General features: G+C 42.7%; 2 protein-coding genes across 4 annotated transcripts in view; both read left to right on the plus strand.

Annotated features, from left to right (window-relative positions):
* Nucleotides 1–13,835, plus strand: part of pip5k1ca (phosphatidylinositol-4-phosphate 5-kinase, type I, gamma a) — a 39,346-nt gene extending 25,511 nt beyond the window's left edge. Inside the window, exons 11-18 of one of the 3 annotated variants that reach the window (XM_072389803.1) lie at nt 1,194–1,278; nt 1,610–1,771; nt 2,084–2,228; nt 2,392–2,424; nt 2,689–2,808; nt 5,231–5,480; nt 9,305–9,394; nt 10,482–13,835. In XM_072389803.1, coding sequence (XP_072245904.1) covers nt 1,194–1,278; nt 1,610–1,771; nt 2,084–2,228; nt 2,392–2,424; nt 2,689–2,808; nt 5,231–5,480; nt 9,305–9,394; nt 10,482–10,484 — 888 coding nt within the window. In that variant the 3' untranslated portion in view covers nt 10,485–13,835. The remainder of the gene's footprint in view (nt 1–1,193; nt 1,279–1,609; nt 1,772–2,083; nt 2,229–2,391; nt 2,425–2,688; nt 2,809–5,230; nt 5,481–9,304; nt 9,395–10,481) is intronic. The other 2 variants (XM_072389804.1, XM_072389805.1) reach the window with 2 other exon arrangements.
* Nucleotides 13,836–15,240: 1,405 nt separating this feature from the next.
* Nucleotides 15,241–19,306, plus strand: LOC140312124 (ras-related protein Rab-11B-like). The gene is made up of 5 exons (XM_072389806.1): nt 15,241–15,373; nt 16,509–16,704; nt 16,810–17,003; nt 17,385–17,465; nt 17,878–19,306. Exons 1-5 carry the CDS (start codon nt 15,334–15,336, stop codon nt 18,021–18,023), a joined length of 657 nt encoding a protein of 218 aa, XP_072245907.1. The 5' UTR covers nt 15,241–15,333; the 3' UTR covers nt 18,024–19,306.
* The last annotated feature ends 250 nt before the right edge of the window (nt 19,307–19,556 follow it).

Consider the following 19,556-nt stretch of genomic DNA (forward strand, 5'->3'; position numbering starts at 1 on the left):
TAGGCTGCTATCAACAAGCAGGATTAGACCCGTGGACGTGTGTGTTTGCACAATTGGTTTTATTGCAATCGAGTTCAGTAAATCATTTACTGACTTAGAGTGAAACTGATTCACTGCAGAGAAACTGTTTTATTTTTCCCTTTTTTACAGGCTTGAGGACCGAGCTAACAGAATAGAGACTCAAAAACCTTTTGGTCTGTTAGATGTCAACCTCGCAAAATCCTGAACTTGAGCTTGTCTAAAAGATATTGTAGAAGAAGTGAAAATCAAATTAGAGAAACGTCCCCTCCCCATAACAGCCCATAAAACATGGCACAGTTCATTAGAGTCAGCATCCAATTTCTGGAACTGTAAACCAAATTAACTTCAGGTCATGCAAGTTGATTAGCTTAGATTTGTTAACTAATGTGGCAAAATGAACAAAGAAGCTTCCCTGAATGTGCTAATAAAACTCTGATCGTCTGTGTTAGGTTTTATAGATTTGGTAAAAGTGTCTTCACTGACATCATCAGCAAATTCATGATGGAAATCCCCCTTTATCCCTTATTTTGTTCCCATTTTCTGTTGTGCCATTGTATTTGAGGCCACAATTTAAATTTGCATGACAATAGATATAACTGAGCACCTATGTGACTTCCGTTTCTTTTCTGCGTTGTTTATACTGTAACCGATTCTTCGCTTCTGTGGTACCTCACGTTGTTTCATCCTGTCAGGATGAGCAAGCTGCACTTCATCATAGTGTCGTGTCGTTCCCCCCCCCCCTCCCCTTGCTAAAACAAACTAATTCGCAAAAAATATGTGTAGGGAAGCAAAACAGCCTCCTGTGCATCACTGTTTCTGACTTTTTGTAGATTACACACATCTTGTCCAACAGTGATGATGAGCTACTAACTAAGATGATGTCCCTTTCCTTTGTCAGCTGCCCTCTGTCACACTAAACCAAACACCAAGTGTCATCTGTCAGTCTGCTGGCAGTGTTATCTCAGTCTGCTGATACATAAATAATGAAGTGGAGTGTCTGTAGCCTCGTCTGGCTGTGTTTCTTTGCGTGTGATGCTCAGCGTTGCAGTTTGATCCAGAGAAAAGAATTACTGAAATGGGACGCTACCAGGACAAATAGAGATAGTCCTATCTACTCTACAAATTGTTTTCTGCACCATTTGTCTCATTAATCTCTCCCGTCTCTCCCTCAGGACACTGTGTCCGTCCACCGGCCAGGTTTCTATGCCGATAGGTTCTTCAAGTTCATGAGCACCACGGTTTTCAAGAAGAGCTCCTGTGAGTTCCCTGTGCATCCAGACACACTGCCTTACATAGTCAGGCAGAGCTGTGTGGGAAGAACCACACGGAAACACAAATGTCAGATGCCAGGCTTCTGTCTTTTTTACTCCCAAGCCTGGAAAGGAAAATCAGATACTGAGGCTGGAAGCCTTATTAGGTGCTGCTAAATGCCATATTGGGGGGGGGGGGATTAAAGAATTTTGCGACCATAAAAAGGGTCTTCCTTGGGAATAAAACCAAAAACACATCAGCAGAACAACACATATTACACCTTTGTTTGTTTTTTTTTTGTTTTTTTTTATCTCTGTTTATGTGCATTCTCCCTCAGCTTTGAAGTCGTCTCCATCCAAGAAGGGCCGTGTGTCACTGACGGTGCCTAAATTTACTGGTCCCGGTGCAGCTTGGTCAGCCAGCCAGCTGGCCTCTGAGAGAGACGAGAATATCTACGATCTGAGGGGAGCTCGCAGCTTCCCAACATTAGAGGATGAGGGTAAATGCACGGTGCATATTAATGCAGTGCCACAAGCTGCGTCGGGCAAATAGCAAGAGGCAGATCATATAGAGCTGAAGTCCATGATCATTTAGACTGCATTTTTAGTTCAGATTCCCAAAGGAAGGAAGGCAGAGGGTTGCAATCATTTTGCAAACAAATAACAGGACAACAAGCAGACTGACAGACTGCCGATTTTTAGTTGTAACCATGGAAAAGAAATTAAGAATAAGTACCGACACAAATGGAGAAAGAAAAGAGGACAGGCAGCAGCTCCCTCCAAGATAAACCTTAACCTCTGTTTTCTCCTAGCAGGTCGACCAGATCTTCTGCCTTGTACTCCTCCATCGTTTGAGGAGGCCACCACAGCATCAATCGCTACCACTCTCTCTTCTACCACCTCTTTGTCCATCCCTGAGAGATCTCCCTCTGACACAGCCGAACACCCCCGCTACAGGTACTAACTGCCATAGTTAAGCCTCTTCCACACCGACCGGGGCATTTAGAAGGGACAAAATAGTTAATAATGTGAACATTAAAGGATCCACAGGGGCTGTATGTTAGCAGCTGCTGAAGCTCTCATTCACATCTCGTACTCACAGTGCTTTCTCTGTCTCCAGGAGACACACCCAGTCTCTCAGCCATGACGGAAGGTGAGTTGAATCATAAACCCTTTTTTAAGCAGGATCCACTGAGCTGGTTTCCCAAACTTCTATTGCCTATGAGCCTCGTGTTTTTACAGCATTGAGCGTCTCTGGGCGCGGTGGGCGGATAGCAGAGGACATGTTAAGTCGCTGTGTTTATGAGCGAGCCCCTCCTTGCCGTTGCTAAGATGTGGCTGTTTGGTGTGTTTGTGTGTTTTGGCGTTTAGTTTCCTCTGTGCGTGTTATTTTTTACGTGTGGTTGTTTGTTTTCAGGACCCAGGAGGAGCTGCGTGTGCGTGAGGAAGATCAGCAGACTATCACAGTGGAGGTGGAGTTGAAAAGACACGACAGTGAGCCGACCATCTCTGTCCCGCAGCCGTCACCTGAAGCCAGGTAGAAACATGCCTCTCTGTAAGATGGCAGCCTCACTGACTCATTTACACATGTCACGTGGTCAGAAAGTAAGACGGGGGGAGAGGTAAATGCTCTTTTTACGTGGGTTTTTGTTTATATGAACTGCAACCATGTATGGGCCTTGTTCAAACTGCTGGAAAATCACATTTAGTTTCTATATCCTGCTCTGTAGAACAGAGTTTACTGTCTACACTTTTATTTGGAAGTGATTTGGAAATGTGTTCATCCAGACATCAACACCTGATCTTATGAACTGCTGTGGCAGTAACGTTGATGTCAGCAGCAACATAGCTGCAGCACTGACTAAAGACTGATGTCATTGATGGGCGTAGCGACTGACACAGAAAAAAACTTTGGCACTTCGTTTTACGCTGTCAGAACATCCCCACTCAGATGCATCTGTAGAAATCTGATCTGAGTCCCGTTTTACAAGCATTTTCCAAAAAAAAAAAAAAAAGGACAGAACTAATGTGATATTTTGCCATGCAGACTATAATCAGTCTGGTTATAATCTGCATATGTCAAAGAGCCGATTCCAACTGGCATTGATGAACATAGCCTTGATAGCTTTGGTGAGTGAGACCGTGTGAGATTATTTCACATAGAGGAGTCAGAACAAACGTTGAGATGCATAAAGGAGGAAAAACCCAATGTAGAGCCGAAGGGATATGAAAAAAAACAACAACCAGCATTTTTTTTTATACTCACAAAATATGCATGTCTATAAAAATGTTGAATGTAATGTAAGTAATGCAGCGCTTTGACTGTAGTACACATCCTCACTCTGTGTCCTTGTTATAAAAACCCTGATACAGGATAGAAAAGTTGTAGAGCATCCGTGACCCCAATCATCCAGTTTATGACTCAGTTCGACACTGCACTATAAATAAGCTGCTGCCAGTGTCTCACCTGGTTTCAGACAGCTGTTGGATCCGTGCACCTGGCTCACACACACACACAAATTTGAAAGCAGCTTAGCCCGTTTGTTTATTGCGCTCAGAGCTCTATTGTAATGGACAAATAAATGCCGCAGGTGCTGTCGGGAGCAGTAATTGGGTTATGGCAGAAGTGCACACAATCGTGTAAATTTGTGTCGTGGGTGCGTTTGTTTTTGTGTGAGGCAGACAATGGGCCAACAAAAAAAAAAAAAAAAGAGATTTGGTGGGGGGGGGGCAGCCAGTAAAAGTAGGGCAGTGGGCCAGGAAGTCTGTTAGCCTGAGGCTCTCTCATAAAACTTAGCATGTTTTAACCTGGCTTTCAAATACAGATTTGGGCATTTTAGTTCTATTTGAAAGTTAAACTACACAGAGTGTTTGGGTTTGTCAGATCAAAGTCAGTTTTTTTTTGTTTTTACTGACATAATCATGAGAGCAAGGTTAACGTTTGCTCATAGGTTAGGTCAGTGAGGATTAGAGTGTGTTTGTCAGGAGAAACTCGCTGAATAATTGGATTTGATGCTGAGAGGGCAGTGGCTAGACATGTGGCCTGGGGGTCTGGAAGGGGCTGGTGGGGATGAAGGAGGGCGAAAGTGGGAGGATGGAAGCAAGAAGATACATGAAGTGAAGAAAAAACAATGGGAGGATTGATTGGAACGTGTACGACAGTGAGCTTGGACAAAGAAGAACAGGAGAATGTGAGATCAAAAAACAAAGGAGGGGTGGAACGTGGTTAGATGGAATTGGGTTGAAGAGAATCTCTCTACATGGCGACCATCATCCTGTCCCTCTTTTTTATTCAGCCAGTCAGTTCCCCAAGTCTGCTTTTTTTTTTTTTCCTCTAGTGGAGCTAAGCTTAAACACAGAAGCTGAGAAAGCAATGTGGAAGCGCTTAAATCCTTCCTAATAGTTGATGAGCTGGCCAGGAACAAAAAAAATGGATTGTGGCAGCACGCAGCCAGCTGGCACATCTTTGAGCTTAAGCATCTCAAGTACAGGAACCGTCACACAGCTGTTGAATTTTAGTCATGGGTGGTCTTCTCTCGCAGTCAGGGTCCCTAACAGTTGTCCCGTTCCTCTGCCATGCCGCAGAAGAGTGGCTCATGGCCAGCTCTTACTGTCAGAAACTGCTGTCTGTCCGTGTGTGTCTGTGGTTGGGCAGCTTTCCTGTTTCTTTTGTCCTTAATCTCCAAGGATTCAGAGGAAGAGACATAAGGTACCATTACTGTAGCAATTGCTGTAACTTTCAACTCGTGAAAGCACTGAAATTGCTGAAAAATGCCTAAAGAGTTGTTGGCATTCTTAATTTTAGTCCAATCTGAACAAATTCAGCTCTCTTGAACTGTTTCAAGCATCCTCCCATTTTCTGAAGTATCAGAGTAATCCAGTGATAGTTACTGCAATAGTGCCAGCTTAAAAAGCTTTATTCCACACAAATTCTCAAATAAGCGTCCGTGTTTCCACAGCGAGCTCCAGAAAGCAGCAGGCGCAGAGGAGGCGGCGCCTTCCGACTCCTTGTCAGCACCTGAGGCGGCCTCGTCCTCCTCGTCTGCCCCAGCTGCTCCCTCCTCTCCGGGGCAAGCCGAGGAAGCCCCATCCAGTCCCAAGGTGGCGGTGGTGGAGGCGGACAGGGCCAGTCAGGTGTCCGGGTCAGGGTGCACCAGCCAGGCTTCAGTCGATGACGACGATGACGTGCCAATCACAGATATCTACTTTGTAAGTATTCGCAGATACAAACGCGCGACAATCTGTTAACACAAAACAGCCGCATTATTCACAAGGAGAGCACTTCGATTTTTGTTTTTTATTTTAGCTTCTATCTGTTTTTTTACATTCTTTACTTAGCCATCACTTCACCACACCTATGCTATCAGGGTCAATGTGTGTATTGTTGACTGAGCTGTGTGATGCCATTCAACAGAGGCGCTGACACGAGGAGAGGAAGCTGAGGCTGGTATGGGAACACGGGTGTGTGCAATTCTTGTTTGCAGTGTGTGGTGCATTTCGCTCAAGGAAATGGTTTGAGCTTTTCTTTCTCAGCGGCATGTGAGAAGACTGACACCTGCGATCCAGTCTTCATGCTTTGCTGAGACTGTTGGTGGTAGCTTCTACTTAAAGTACAGATGTGAGGGTACAATCAGTCTCCTCATCTGCCTCTTAGCAAGGAAACATATTTCCCAAAATGTCACCCCGTGGCTTTCAACACAGTGATAAGTACTGCTTTTTGCGCTCTCTGATGCGAGTGTGATAATTGCATGTGCACCTCGACTTTTCTGTTTACTCGTATAGTGCTTTTGAACAAGGCTGCACACACGCGGTGTACTTTGTGTGAAAACAATTGTAGCTTTTCCAGTTTGCATGTGTTCAGTCTCCAGGAAAAGCGACTGGCTACCATTAGAAATGGTTCTGTTGGCAGGTCTAGATGCACCCAAAAGCTCTGCTATAAATTAATGCTCGTGTGTAAAATCGGAGGATGGAGGATACAGCCAACAATCGCAGTTAGAAATGGGAACGGTCCAACTTGGCCGCACACACCAGCTGGGTGTCTCCTGTCTGGGATCAAACGCCCTCTAATGTGTCATGAGAAAGCCTGATGACCAGCAGGTTAGTCAGTGAGCTCCTCAGTTATTTAACAGCGTTCTCGACTAACGGGCTCTGGCCGACTCTCAGCTCTTGCTTCTAAAGGAGACGATGCTCCCTTTGTGCACAGCAGCAGGGGGTTGTAGCATCGCATGAGGCAAAATGACACCGACACTGATAGTGTAACTACACTGAAACGTGCTGCAGGCAGTGCGGTCACAAGTGGCTTCTTTCTGGGGAGCGGCCAGGGGAAAAGATGTTGTTTCGGTGTCTGTTCGTGCTCTGCTAATGATCCAAACTGAGCCGTGACAGCCCCATTTTTTAAAGTATTTTTAAACTGGATCTTTAACATATCACTCTGTTTGACAGCTATTCTCGTCCTAGCAGGCTTTCCTTTTGATATCAGAGAATATCTGGAGCAATTTTTTGAAAAGCTGCAAAAAAGACTGGTTTAAAGCAAATAAATGAGTGCAGTCAGAGGCTGACTTTATAGGCTACATTGCTTCTGGTTGTATTTTAGTAAAAGAAGTGCTTGTCTGAACTGGAAACAAAACCTCAATGAGGAAAAATGGAACAACTGCGGTGGACGTCCACAAGAGAAAAACAGAGAGAATTATTTTAATCTCTAGGAATATCTGGGAAATGATGTCATATCTGGGAAGCTGCTGGTCAGTCCTGTCAGTTTCTCCTTTGCCAGATCCAACTGGAAACAACTGATGAGTGATGGTTTCGTACTCACATCTTTTAAAGGGGTGTTTCTGTTCATCGTTGCTACCGTTTCTGTCCTCGGATGTTCCGCACCAATAAGGTTTCTGCCAAATTGCTCACCTTGCATTGAACTATCAGCATGTAAAATCCTACTGTGGCAAAGAAAAAAAACAATACACTGGTGCACTGAGGTTTGTTGTGAAATAACAGACAGAGGGAGCAATGTAAAGAGTAAGCTGGGCTTCTGCGTATTCCACAAAATTCCCTTTTATTCATGCAGTTGGTTTGCTTATTTTTACACCACACAGAGGGCCTCCTAGTTGGAGCTCGAGCTAGAAATAAAATCCATAGAAATCAGTGATTTCTTTCCCTGTGCGTCATGTCACACCAGTAATTTTAGAATGCGCTCCACATGCATCTCAAGTTACCACTCGTCATCTCACCTCATCTCATCTGTATGCAAATAAACTTTAAGCGTGCGTCGACTCTGTTTGCAGAGACGTGCGAATGCAAGAGAAGTGCGGAAAACGACGATTGTGGCCTGGACCTGCCACAACCCCTTAATAAAACCTCTGCAACATGACCCATGATCAGACAAGGGAGCCTATCAGTGATTTCCTTTAAAGTGTTCTGTATGTCACCTGTGCAGGTGGTCCTCAGCCTTTATTCAAAGCAAATGGCTAACAGTAGCTAATGATAGCGAAAGGTAACCTACAGAATCAGGCCACGCCTCAAGTCAACAAGGACTTTTATGATAACTCTCATAGTTGAAAAAGCAACGTGTCGTCATGTCACAGGTTCCTCTGAGCGGCTTGTGTGTAAAGTTTCACCTTCACTTCTGTCCCCTGTAATCTTCTGTCTTCACTTATGTAGCCCATCTCTCAAATTCATTTTCACCCTCCCCTTTTCCTTCACTCCACCGTGCATTGTCTCCACCCTCCATGAGTCCTAGTGAAAGCGGTGAGGTAAGGATGTTGTGTGACGGCGGGATATAAAGAGAAAGTGTGAGTGCGTCCGTCACCACTGACTCATCCGGTGCGTCTCTGCAGGGGTGACACGTTCAGAACAATCCTCCATTTTCACCTCAGTGTGCATCCTTTTTGTTCATTGTGTCATTTTACCTTTCTTTTTTTCTTTTTTTTTGCCTCACTGTCCGTGTCTGCCTCCCTCCATCCTCTCTGTGTCTATTTGTCCATGTGCCATCTACTTCTGTTGCTGTCAGTTTCCTGACGGTAGGACCTGGGTGGTCTCTCCTTTCCGACAGAGGAGGAAATCCTGTTGGCCAGTAAGTGAGAAGTGAGTTAGTCAGCACTAGTCTTGTAAATGTGGGTATCTTGGTGTTAGACTAGATAGGCCCCATTTATTTATTGAAACATATGACCACGGTGTTGCGAGGTGTGTGTCCCGGGAGCATTAGCCTGTCGTGATTCTTTTTCCTGACACTGATAGTGTTTTTCTGATTGTGAAGACACTAAAATCGATGCCAACTCACCTCATGGTGAAGTGTAGGATGCAGGAAAACAAAAAAGAAGAGGTTTTTATTTGAAACTGACAGTGTGCCTCATCCCTCTTTGCAGCTCTGAGACATATTGGCATAAGAGGGTGACATTACAAACTTACCGTGTCGCAGCTGCTTTCCTCTCTTAAAGGACTGATGCCTGTGGGTTTTTACAGACCCACGAGAATCCTGAGTGCGAATATATACTGCAGACAGCTGTTGTGGGAAAATGAAAACATTGTGTTCCCTTGCTTTACTCTGACCGAGGATGCTTTCTGTGTTTGACTGTCTTGGCATCCTGGCTTCTCCCATCTCCTCCTTCTCACTCCTCATGCTCCCTGCTTGGCTGATGCAGCATCTCATCCCCTGCTCCGTGCAGCTGCACCTTGAGCTGGTCCAAATGTCACAAAACACACAGACATGTGACTAAAATACACATCAGTGAGACCCATTGTAATATTTGTATGTTTACAGCACTTCTCTCTAGTTCTCCAAGTTATTTGCCTAAAGTAAAGCCAATGCCAGGATTAACACAACCTTTAAAGCACTTTCAACGTGTCAAATTCACACTTTCTGATTTGTCTCAAAAACATTTCCTCCTTTATGCATCCCTAATTTTCATTTCCTGTCTTGTCTTTTCTCCTGTGATCTCCTGTGTCTTTCTCTCCTGCCTGCTCCTGCTGCTTGTCTCTGTGCCTCTGGCCTTTCCTCTGTCTCTCTGGCCCCCTCTGCTGTGGTGGGTGTGTAAAAACAGCCTCCAGAGGACAGGACCTGGGTGTACTCTCCGCTACACTATGGCTCAGAGTCTAAGGCCCTGCCAGATGGGGATTGGGAAAGAGAGACAGTAAGTGAGAAGCATCAGATGAAAATATAAAGCACAGGAAATTCCCTCAGACGAGGAGTCAGATCAGCTCTAGCCCACATTGAGATGATCACTCATTACACTGTGTAAGAAGCTTCTACAGTAAATGTGGACAAAGCTTCTACGCTCCCATTACTAGTTCAAGAAACCAGCCCCTACATTACAGCTTCCATTTTTCATTGATTAATGGTGGAAATGGTCTCTGGCTTCCAGGTGATCATTTTGTCCAGGACCAGCCACGCTGTGTCTGTTCAACAGCTGCTCAGGCTGCAGAACGCACGTCCGCTGGCTGCGTGAAGCCGCTCACACATCACAGCATGCTTTTAGACGGCCACACCGAAGGCGCATAACAGGACTTCACAGTTTTTGTTATGTCCTCTGCAATTTGAAATTGTTTTCTCATTTGACTTTTTTAAATCTGAAATCTCTTCATTTTAAGCCTTTTATTCTTATTGAGTAATTTAAGATCTAAACATGCAGATTCGGGATGGAAATGAGGTTCCCTGCCTGTGACTGTTTTTCAGAGGTCATGCATGGTGGGCTGCTTGTTTACTGTGCTCTGTGTAGCAGCATCTGCCCCCACTGCACTGTATGCTGTGCTCTAAACAAGGTGTCATCAGTCATGGATTCTTTTTTCCAACTCATTTTTTGTCTCCTTCATCTCCTTCTCCTAAACATTGCACATGAGAGATACGTTTTTTAGGCAGTTTTATAACTTCAATTATAAGCCCAAATGTAAAATCCTAGAATACATATGATGTAAAACAAGGGAAAACATTTATGCCTTTCAGTTTTTTTGCACTAAAAAGACAAAAAACAAACTGCACGCCTTGTAAAAACTTTCCATTAATTCCATCTTTTCTACACATTTGAACACAAACTAACTGAAGGGTGTTTGCTATGTTTAAAGAAAAATTCTGCCCCTGTTCACAATCCTGCAGTATCTTCTTGTCCTCTTTTCATTTGATGAGCATCCTTTCGTTTGCCGCCGCAGTTCACATTTTACACCCTGAGATGAGCGTTTTCACTCGTCCGACCGCATTAACTCGTTCTGTCTCGTCTCCCGCAGTAAAGCCTGTTCTCTGGCAGAGAGGAGCGAACGTCTCAGCGGAGAAGACTCATCAGTCCGAAGTCCAGACCTCAGCGGGAGCAGCGCGATCTCTGTCTGAACGAGGATGTTAAACACAAATACTGAAACATATTGAGAGAAAAAAGTGACTGGAGCGCCTGAGGGGGGAAAGAATCCTGCCAGTGACGATATCACTGATCTCCAACCATCCCCGCCTTTCACCTTTAACAAATGACATTTATTGCATCGATTTAATGATTATGTACGTGTACGTGTGACATAGTCTGTGTAAGGCTGCAGTCTTCTATGTTTAACATACATGAAACGCCACGATAGTTTACTCCGACAGACTTTCCACTGGCTTTCTCTCTGAATCCGCACAGCAGCACATGCGGCTGTGAAGTGAGCGGAGCTGCTGGCTCTGGGTCTTCCTTCATTCCAGTTTGTATCCTCCATGTCCTCAGTGTTACTTTAAAGAGAAATATAGGAGATCTTTACTCATGAAACATTGGCAAAGCAGATTGTTTGTACATTTTCAAAACCTGTTTTGTTTACATGTTTGAGTCCGGGCCAGCTTTGTCCGCAAATTGGTCAGTAAAGCAACCAATTTGATTGCTTAACCATCGAGGGTAGAGTGGCTCCCAGGGAGCCGTCTCTCTACATGTCGACAGCCCCCACGCACTTACATTTTGAGGGTTTTTTTCTATTTGCGTCACAGAACCAGTCACCTTGGATCAAACTGACGTGTTTGCAGTTTCGAAACCACACGAGGAGGATCGTTTGACTCGTGCTTTTAGTGCACTCATGCCAGTAGGGTTATTGAAATCTGAAATTTTAGGTTCCAAACCAGCTTTTTTTAAAATAGACGAGAACGCAGCGATTCTCTGGTCGCAAACCGACTCTGCTGTTTGGGACCAGCCGGCAATGCCAAGGCCAGAGACTCTATTATAGGAAAATAACTTTTTTATAACCTTCTGCTCAATGTCAAATGTGAGGAAACCTCCACACCCTGCAGAGAACCTTCTTGCCACATTTAAAGTATTTGTTACAGAAGAAAGTACTAATATTACTTTGATTAAGTTACTTAAAACATTTTTAATTTGTAAAAATGAGTTACCTGTATTCTTAGAACTCTTGACAGAGTGCATGTTAGCATGAGATCAGACAGAACTCTGACAAACACTTAACTCTGCGGTCAGAAATGCTTTTTTTTTTTACAATGTACATATTGTATTGTCACAAGACAAGAGATCTTGTCTCTGATCGGATGCCTCCGAGTGAAACAACTAGTTTCACGTCCACCCAAGTGCTCCTGACTTCTGAGTGGATCGGATTAACGGGGCTTCCCGGACCAGCAGCGCTCAAAGCAGCTCCTCACACGTCACAGCTGGGCTGATGTGCACATGTGCATGTGAAGTCGCCGGTGCCGCTTTTAAACAGAGCAGCAGAGCACCCGCCTATTTCAGGGTGAGGAAACCCGGAGGGCTCAAACAGAACATCTGGACAGCTCTGTCATCCACGCATTTTTAGTGTCAAAAATATGCAGCTTAGTTTGTAAGAGAAAGAAATAAAACACCCTAAGCTTTAGTAAGAAGGTCACTGAATTTACAGAATAGTTATTTGTAACTTAAATGTTTTTGCTAAATTTTTATTTGAGACTTGAGTTGTTTTACAACTGAAAATGTATTTGAATTTCATTTTAAGATTGATTGATAACTTACTTCTTTTTCTCTTTCATACGCCTCCAAAGAACTTCTCTTTTTTGCTTTGCTTTGATTATTTCTTCACTGCAGCTTTTTTTGTGGTGTCTGGTCTCCCAGATCCTTTAAACCTCGAGTGTTCGTCGCGTCGATGCAGTGTTACCGCGGTTTCTTTTCCCTGCAGCCCCTTCTGTTGAAACAACTGAGATCTGACTCTTGCCTTTGAGCGAGAAGGCATCAGCTACAGCACCAAGGCAGCAGACATTGTCATTATTGTTACTGCGGTGTCTTCCGGTGTTGCCCTATTTTTGGACAGATGCGCACAAATTCAATTTGTGTTGTTTTTATTTTTCCTTTTGTATCAGCGGCGTTTTCTATCCAGGTATCAGTCGCCCTCCTCACAGTGCAAAAACCATCGGACAGACAGTTGAAAAGTTTGTAGTCGTAGACCATCCGTCGTAGTATTTGCAGTCAATATTGTACCTGTTATCTATATATATGGGTGAACACGTTACATTTCCGTATTGAGTCAGCAGTTTGTGAAAGGCTTGAATGTTGTTTGCACTTATGAAGACGACCTGAAGATGAATTAGTGATAGAGGCCAAATAAACATATATATCACATCATCTAGAAGTCCTATTTTTAAGTCTTTAGATAAGAGTCTCTGCTCACACGGGCACGATATTTGGATTTTTCTTTTAGGACTGTGTGAGCGTGTGCTGGTGCAGTCAATCGCGGTCATTGTAGGGTTGGTGTTTACTGTGGTCTCACACATCTTAGGATTTAAAACAGACTTTAAATCGAACTTCAGAGCGACTCTCTGCAGTTGGTCGGTCCATTTTTACGCGTGTTTGTGTGTATGTGTGTGTGTGTGTGTGTGTGTGAGAGGAGGACACGTTGATGTCAGGCATTGTAAAATAGAAATCGGTTTGTTCTCATGATGTGCCGTGGCCAGTTGTAATCAGTTTGCTGTTGTTGATCAGATGAAGACCATAGCAGCAATATTTTGTACAGTCTGTCGTTTGGAGTTCATTTCAAAGGCCTTATTATTTTACACGTGGGTCTACTGTTTCTAATTTCTTTTTTTTTTTCACTGGTGTTGTTGTATTTATTTTTCATCCTCATAGTTGTGCTCCTGAGAATGTGTACATAAATCTATAAATACATATATAAAGATATACAGATATATTTTCCATTTGAATTGTAGAATATTTTTATTTGGTTTTCGTTTTTGCTGCTGGGCAAGAAATTACTGCAATCTACATGATTTACTGTACCATATTCTTCAGTGTGTCCGTCGAGATGCTGCTGCTGTATATTTATGGTCTTATAAACCCCCCCCAGCTGTTTCTTTGTATGACATCCAGAACTGAGAGATTTAGTTTGTTTTACTTTTCATGCAAATCAGTAGGGATTCTTCCAACTGTTCAGCTGTGTTGTGTTTTCGAATCGCTGTGTGCCCTCATCCGATAGGGAGAGTCCGTTACAGAGACATAGCATGATTTCAGAATAAATATGCATATCAGAAAAGTGTATTTATGTATATCTGTGTAAATTCATCTATTTATACGTGAGGATAAATAGATGGCTGTGCGTGCGTGTGTTTGGATTCAATCAGAATGAAAACAAAATAAAGCGGTTCTATGAATTGTCCATGGAGATGGTGTCATGTATTTATTCCTTTTTGTCAAAAACCTGCTCATGATCATGATAGCTGGAGTGTTTTGTTTTTTTTCCCCGAAAGACCTTGGATTCAACTAACTGCTCTTGATGATCTAACTCACTAATGGAGTTGGATCATCAAAAGTGTCGGCTTTCAGCATTGCAGTGGTGGATGGAACAATTCCAGTATGTCTGAGTGAATATGAGCCAAAGGAAATGGCTCAGGACAGTCTAATTTAGCAAATGGGGCAAAAAAAAAAAAAATCTTTTTATTTGTTTTTTTCTTGACAAAAATTACAGTGTTGCATTTTTATGAATGGATATAAGCATTTTAACCTCTTGGTGAAATTGGAGTCAGATGTTTTCTATCTGTGGGGATGATGATCAAAATGGTTTTAAAGACATCAGAGGAAGAGTTTGTGGCTCGTCAGGATGGAAAAGGTTAAATAACACTTAATTATATCCAGATTTATATGTAAAAATAGAATATTAACCAAAAGCGCCTTTACATGTTTTCAACTTTCTCAAGACAACTTTATACCCCTGAAAGCTGTCTGCTAAATTAATTTGCTCCATTGGCTGCAAGCCGAACAATGTTGCTGCAGGATGTTACTGTATCAGGAGTGCCTCATGGTGGTGCCACATCACAGCCTGTATAGAACAGAAACCTGATCATAGTTGGTGATCTGTCTTGTTCGTGCCAAGACAAGTGTTTCTGTCCAGGTGAATTTGCTAAAGAATATAGCTGAAACCCACGTGAGGCCAAACCCTTTAAATATTTTTCTCAATCAGCTCATATGAAATGTCCAGTTCTTGCCAGTTATCCCTGCCAGTCCTCAAAACAGCCAGTGTACCTGTGAAGCATTCCCAGGTCCTTATTTTTCTGTGCTTGGAAGAACACAAACTCCTATAATGATATCATCATTGGATCCAGGCAGGGGGCACCTTCACTCAGATAAGACAACAAGAATCTGACAATCTATCATTAGTGCCAGCTGAGGGGAATGGGATGACATAACACAGTGGAGTGAAAATAGACAAGTCATTACCCCATTAACATGTGGAGTATTATCAACGCAGTACTGTCGGCATTCATGTGGGCCAAACAAATGTTTTCTTCTAAAAAGGAAAAAAGATCATATGCTGTTGAAAGAATGAAGTGCGTTTAGCGTTGTGCTACGGCGTTAACTCCAAGGTTTAATGCGTTGTGATAGGCTCAGGGTGTCTAAATAAGGAGAACAAAGGGTGTAATGACTCGTCACGTTCTCTACTATGCCCGCTGATTGGCCAGTATTTTCAGAGTCTAAATGATTGGTTAATGTATTCGTCAGTCAATGAGATTAGATTTCCAATTGGTCAACCTGGAGGTTCCCAAACTCACGTGCCTTTTTTTTTTGTCGCTTGCCTAGAGGGCGGTGTCAACTAGTTAGCTAACCGGTAGACGCAGAGGGTTGTTGAAATTTAAAGCGCAAAAAAATAGTCTTCGGAAATGGGAACTCGAGACGATGAATACGATTACTTGTTTAAAGGTAATTTCTCCTGTAACTGTGGATGAATGACAGTGGCACGTTTATCTCTGTAGTGGTCCGGTGACAGCTGTCGGGACTGAGGAAGTCAGCAGCATAGATGCTAAAGTTAGCTATACGACGATAACATGATAGCTTCTGAACTCCAACTAACTCTTTTAGTGTTGAAAGTTCTGTGTTCATGTCAGTGCTTGGTTACCAATGATGTCGACTTTAAAGTTGTGAACCAAAGAGCGAGTTCAGTGATGGCAGGCTAATATTTAGGGCAGAAGTAGGTATGTAAGAAGTTGTCCAGCTAACGTGCTAGCTACTTGCCCCCCCGTAAAAAATGTTTTTATATAAATGCATTAACATAACTTCTGTTAATGTTAGATAGCGAACTTCCTCCGACCTCTGGGACACACTATATTTAACAAGTGGTCTAATTTCTTTCTTTTTGAAATCACTGCTAACGTTACTTGGTCATTTGTCGGTTATTCTTGTTCTGATCACAGAAATAACAATAATGAAAACTTTCTCACCCATTTCAGTTATAATATAATCAACACAATCAAAATGAACTAACTAAAGTTTAGCCAAAGCTGTGATAAGTGATCTAAGTGGTCTTGAAAATTAAGAATATTTTTATTGTTTTGATTTTCTGATCCTTGATGTTGATAGAACATAAAAACGTAAAAGTACTCTTATTTAAAAAAAAACAAAAAAAAAACATCCTGGATAAAATCCCAAAGTTAATGTCTTTGCATCTTTCTGTAGTATTAAGGCCCTGAAACTTCAAGACCGGTCTGTATGAGTGATGTATTGTGATGTATGATACGGTCATAAAGTTAAAGCTGAAGCATCACTGTGTAAGCAGCAGGTCTGTGTTGTGGCTGCTTGACTTTGAGCTAGTTTATACCATTTTGTATACAGTTTCATGGACAGAAACACTGGACACTTCTGTAATCATAACCAGCAAAGGTGACTGAATTTTATTGTATGCCTGTCTGGCGCTGTGCACTGTAACATGGATAATGGGGTACAGAATAATAGATAATGTAGCCTCAGAATCACTGCCCACCTCTCAGCTTCTGCAGTTTGCTTGACACAGCAGGGCTGCTCTTTTCATGCACATGTGCGGTATGTATTCTGGTTCTAGTTGTCCTTATCGGAGACTCGGGGGTAGGGAAGAGTAACCTGCTGTCCCGTTTCACGAGGAATGAGTTCAACCTGGAGAGCAAGAGCACCATAGGGGTGGAGTTTGCCACCCGCAGCATCCAGGTGGACGGAAAGACGATAAAGGCTCAAATCTGGGACACAGCCGGACAAGAGCGCTACAGAGCAATCACCTCAGCGTGAGTGTTTTTGCTGTGTGCAAACTGACTTTAAAGAACACAGATCACACATTATCCTGAGTAAAAGATGGTAGGGTGTATTTTTACGGTTTATGTCGTGTTTAGGTACTATCGGGGTGCAGTTGGGGCTCTCCTAGTTTACGACATCGCCAAGCACCTGACTTATGAGAACGTGGAGCGCTGGCTGAAGGAGCTGAGGGACCACGCTGACAACAACATCGTCATCATGCTGGTCGGAAACAAGAGCGACCTCCGCCACCTCAGGGCCGTGCCCACCGATGAGGCTCGGGCCTTCGCAGGTAAATAATTAAAATTTTTATCAGTGCGACAGCCTTGGCTCAGAGGCCAGAGAGCTTGAGACTCATCCCCTAATCAGCAGAAAAAGAATTAGGAGTGGGACACCCTGCTCATTTACAAGTTATGGCTACAGTGTCCTTGTGTAAGGCACCCAAGCTCTGCACCTGCAGCTTGTTCTCAGCTCTTGAGTTTACTGGTTGTAGTGTGTGGTCATGGATTACAGTTTGTAAAATGTAGAGTTTCTTTAGTAAAGGGTTCTTCTTGTAAAAGCCTTGTCATCAGGAAAAAAGGCTGATTTGTATTTCAAAGAAAACTTACAGTTTTAGTCATTCCAGTTCCTGTTGTGACTGAAACTGTTTTGTCTCCTTTTTTGTTATCCTCAGAAAAGAACACCCTGTCGTTTATTGAAACTTCAGCTTTGGACTCCACCAATGTAGAGGAAGCATTCAAGAACATTCTCACAGGTGAGAAACCTGATGCGTATAGACGGGCCTCTGTCATTAGAGATGTATGTGCAACCGGGGAGGTAAAAAAAAAACGGTGCTTCTCCCAGTTTGTTTGGCAGACCTAATGAAATATTGTTAACTTAGATTTCAGAAGTCTTTATTCAACTGTGAAATATAACTAAAAACTTAATTTTGTATGATTAATTTATTTAATTATTGAGTAAACAAGAGTTTACAAACAGTGAAAATCTATTTTTATTTAAGAAGGTTTTCACCAGCTCGTGACTGCAAACTGCATTTTTGCCCCCTGGCTGCACGTGCATCCAGTAATATTTGTATAGATGAAACCTGCCTAGAATATACAGCTTAGTCTAACCCTCTGTTGTAACATACCGTTTAATTGTGCTAACAATGTGGTTCTCTCGCACAGAAATCTACCGTATTGTATCTCAGAGGCAAATATCAGACAGATCTGCACATGATGATTCTCCAGGCAACAATGTTGTGGACATAAGCGTTCCCCCAACCATGGATGGACAGAGAGGCAACAAACTCCCCTGCTGCCAGAGCCTGTGACCCTCTCATCTTCTTAGTTTCTTCACCTCCGCTTTACTCCAACTATCATGCTGCTCTCGTTCTGTCCTCGTTGTTTCAGAATTTGCAAACATCAAGACTCTTTAAATTGACATTCCTTTTTTTTTTGCTGTTTTTTTTTCCTCATGGTCTTCCTCTGATGTCAGAGGAAACTGTCTAAAATATATTACAGCCTCAGCATAACCAAGAGGAGGAGTGTAAAGCTATTAGGAGGTTGAGGCTGTAGTAAACTACAATCCTTTTTAATTCACTTGATGATCCTATTGACCCACTCCTGTTGACGGACTGGTGAGGGATCAGCAGGCCCGCTTATCAATGCTCCAAGCTGTTTCTTCTTGCTTCCTGTTCTCAGCCTGCATATAGACTAATGCTATGATTTGCCACCATGGCAACTTTTCATTTCATGTGTGGTTGACTTGATTCTGTCTAACCTGCCATGGAACAGGAGTCGAGAAGGAAGGTACGTTTGGAGTACTGATGTGTAGTCTGGAGTTTCTCTGTTGCTTCTTTGAGCCCTTTGCCCACTCTGGCATGAAATTGGCATGAGCCAGGGATCCGACTGGCTGCGGCTGACTGACTTCATATGGGCAAGTGTGAAACGGATGGCATGTTTTTATTTGTGTGTGTGTGTGTGTTTAAAATACCAAAGGAAAAAGTGCTCCAAAAGCAGCCCAGGCTATTGGTAAGAAATAGATCAAGCTCCACAGGAGGTGTGTTGTTATTAACTGTGGTGTATGATTTGGCATGACACTGTGGTCCAATAACTTCAATGGAACAAATTCTCTTATCATTTTTAAAACCTCAATGTCTGCGAGAAGAAACATTTTTCTGATGGTTGCAAAGTGGCAGCTGTTGACAGCAGGGAACAAAAAGAGCTCTTTTTGTCTGAGCAGGTAAATGTTTCTTTTAATCAACTATTGCTGTCAGCGAATGTATCGTTTGAGGGGTGAATAAAGATATTTGTGTAATCTGCTAAACATTTCAAAAGGATAACTCGCTTTCAAAGGACCACCTTCATTTAACACTTTGACTCTATACACTTGAATGGTTGTTAACTGAGGAAAAAGGAACCGAAAAGCAGAAATGCAAACTTTGTGAAGTGGGATGAAACGCCTTTTTCACCCATCTGGTCCGAAATTATGTGATGTTTGATTTCCTCAATACTTTGTGATATTTCAAATTTCTTTGAAATGTATGTAAAGTGAGCAAACAAGCATATCGTGCTACTGTTGCATCACTCAAAATAAACTGAAACTTTAAATGTACTCACCATGATCATGTGATTAATTTTTTTTTCTTTTAGTTATTTTTTTATTACTTGTTTTTAAAAACGCCTTACATGCTTGATGTAGTCGTATGTAAATCTTGTGTTGGGTGGTGGTGCTGTTAGTGATGGTGTTAAGTCCACACACCCATTCACTGTTACACAGTTCATTCAGTACTTTTTATTGGATCTCAGATATTAGCAGTGTATTCCAGAAAGGCCCTTTAACGGTGTTGAATACTTTATTCATA

Source organism: Leuresthes tenuis, unplaced genomic scaffold (genome assembly GCF_036924035.1).
Source record: "Leuresthes tenuis unplaced genomic scaffold, fLeuTen1.0.hap1 SCAF_7, whole genome shotgun sequence".
In the NCBI taxonomy this organism is placed as follows: domain Eukaryota; kingdom Metazoa; phylum Chordata; class Actinopteri; order Atheriniformes; family Atherinopsidae; genus Leuresthes; species Leuresthes tenuis.

Bases quoted from the DNA above. Each gene is read 5' to 3' on its own strand.
- LOC140312124 (XM_072389806.1), top strand. From the start codon at position 15,334: ATGGGAACTCGAGACGATGAATACGATTACTTGTTTAAAG. The intron at 15,374-16,508 runs GTAATTTCTCCT...TTCTGGTTCTAG, and splicing joins ATACGATTACTTGTTTAAAG to TTGTCCTTATCGGAGACTCG. The intron at 17,004-17,384 runs GTAAATAATTAA...TGTTATCCTCAG, and splicing joins TGAGGCTCGGGCCTTCGCAG to AAAAGAACACCCTGTCGTTT.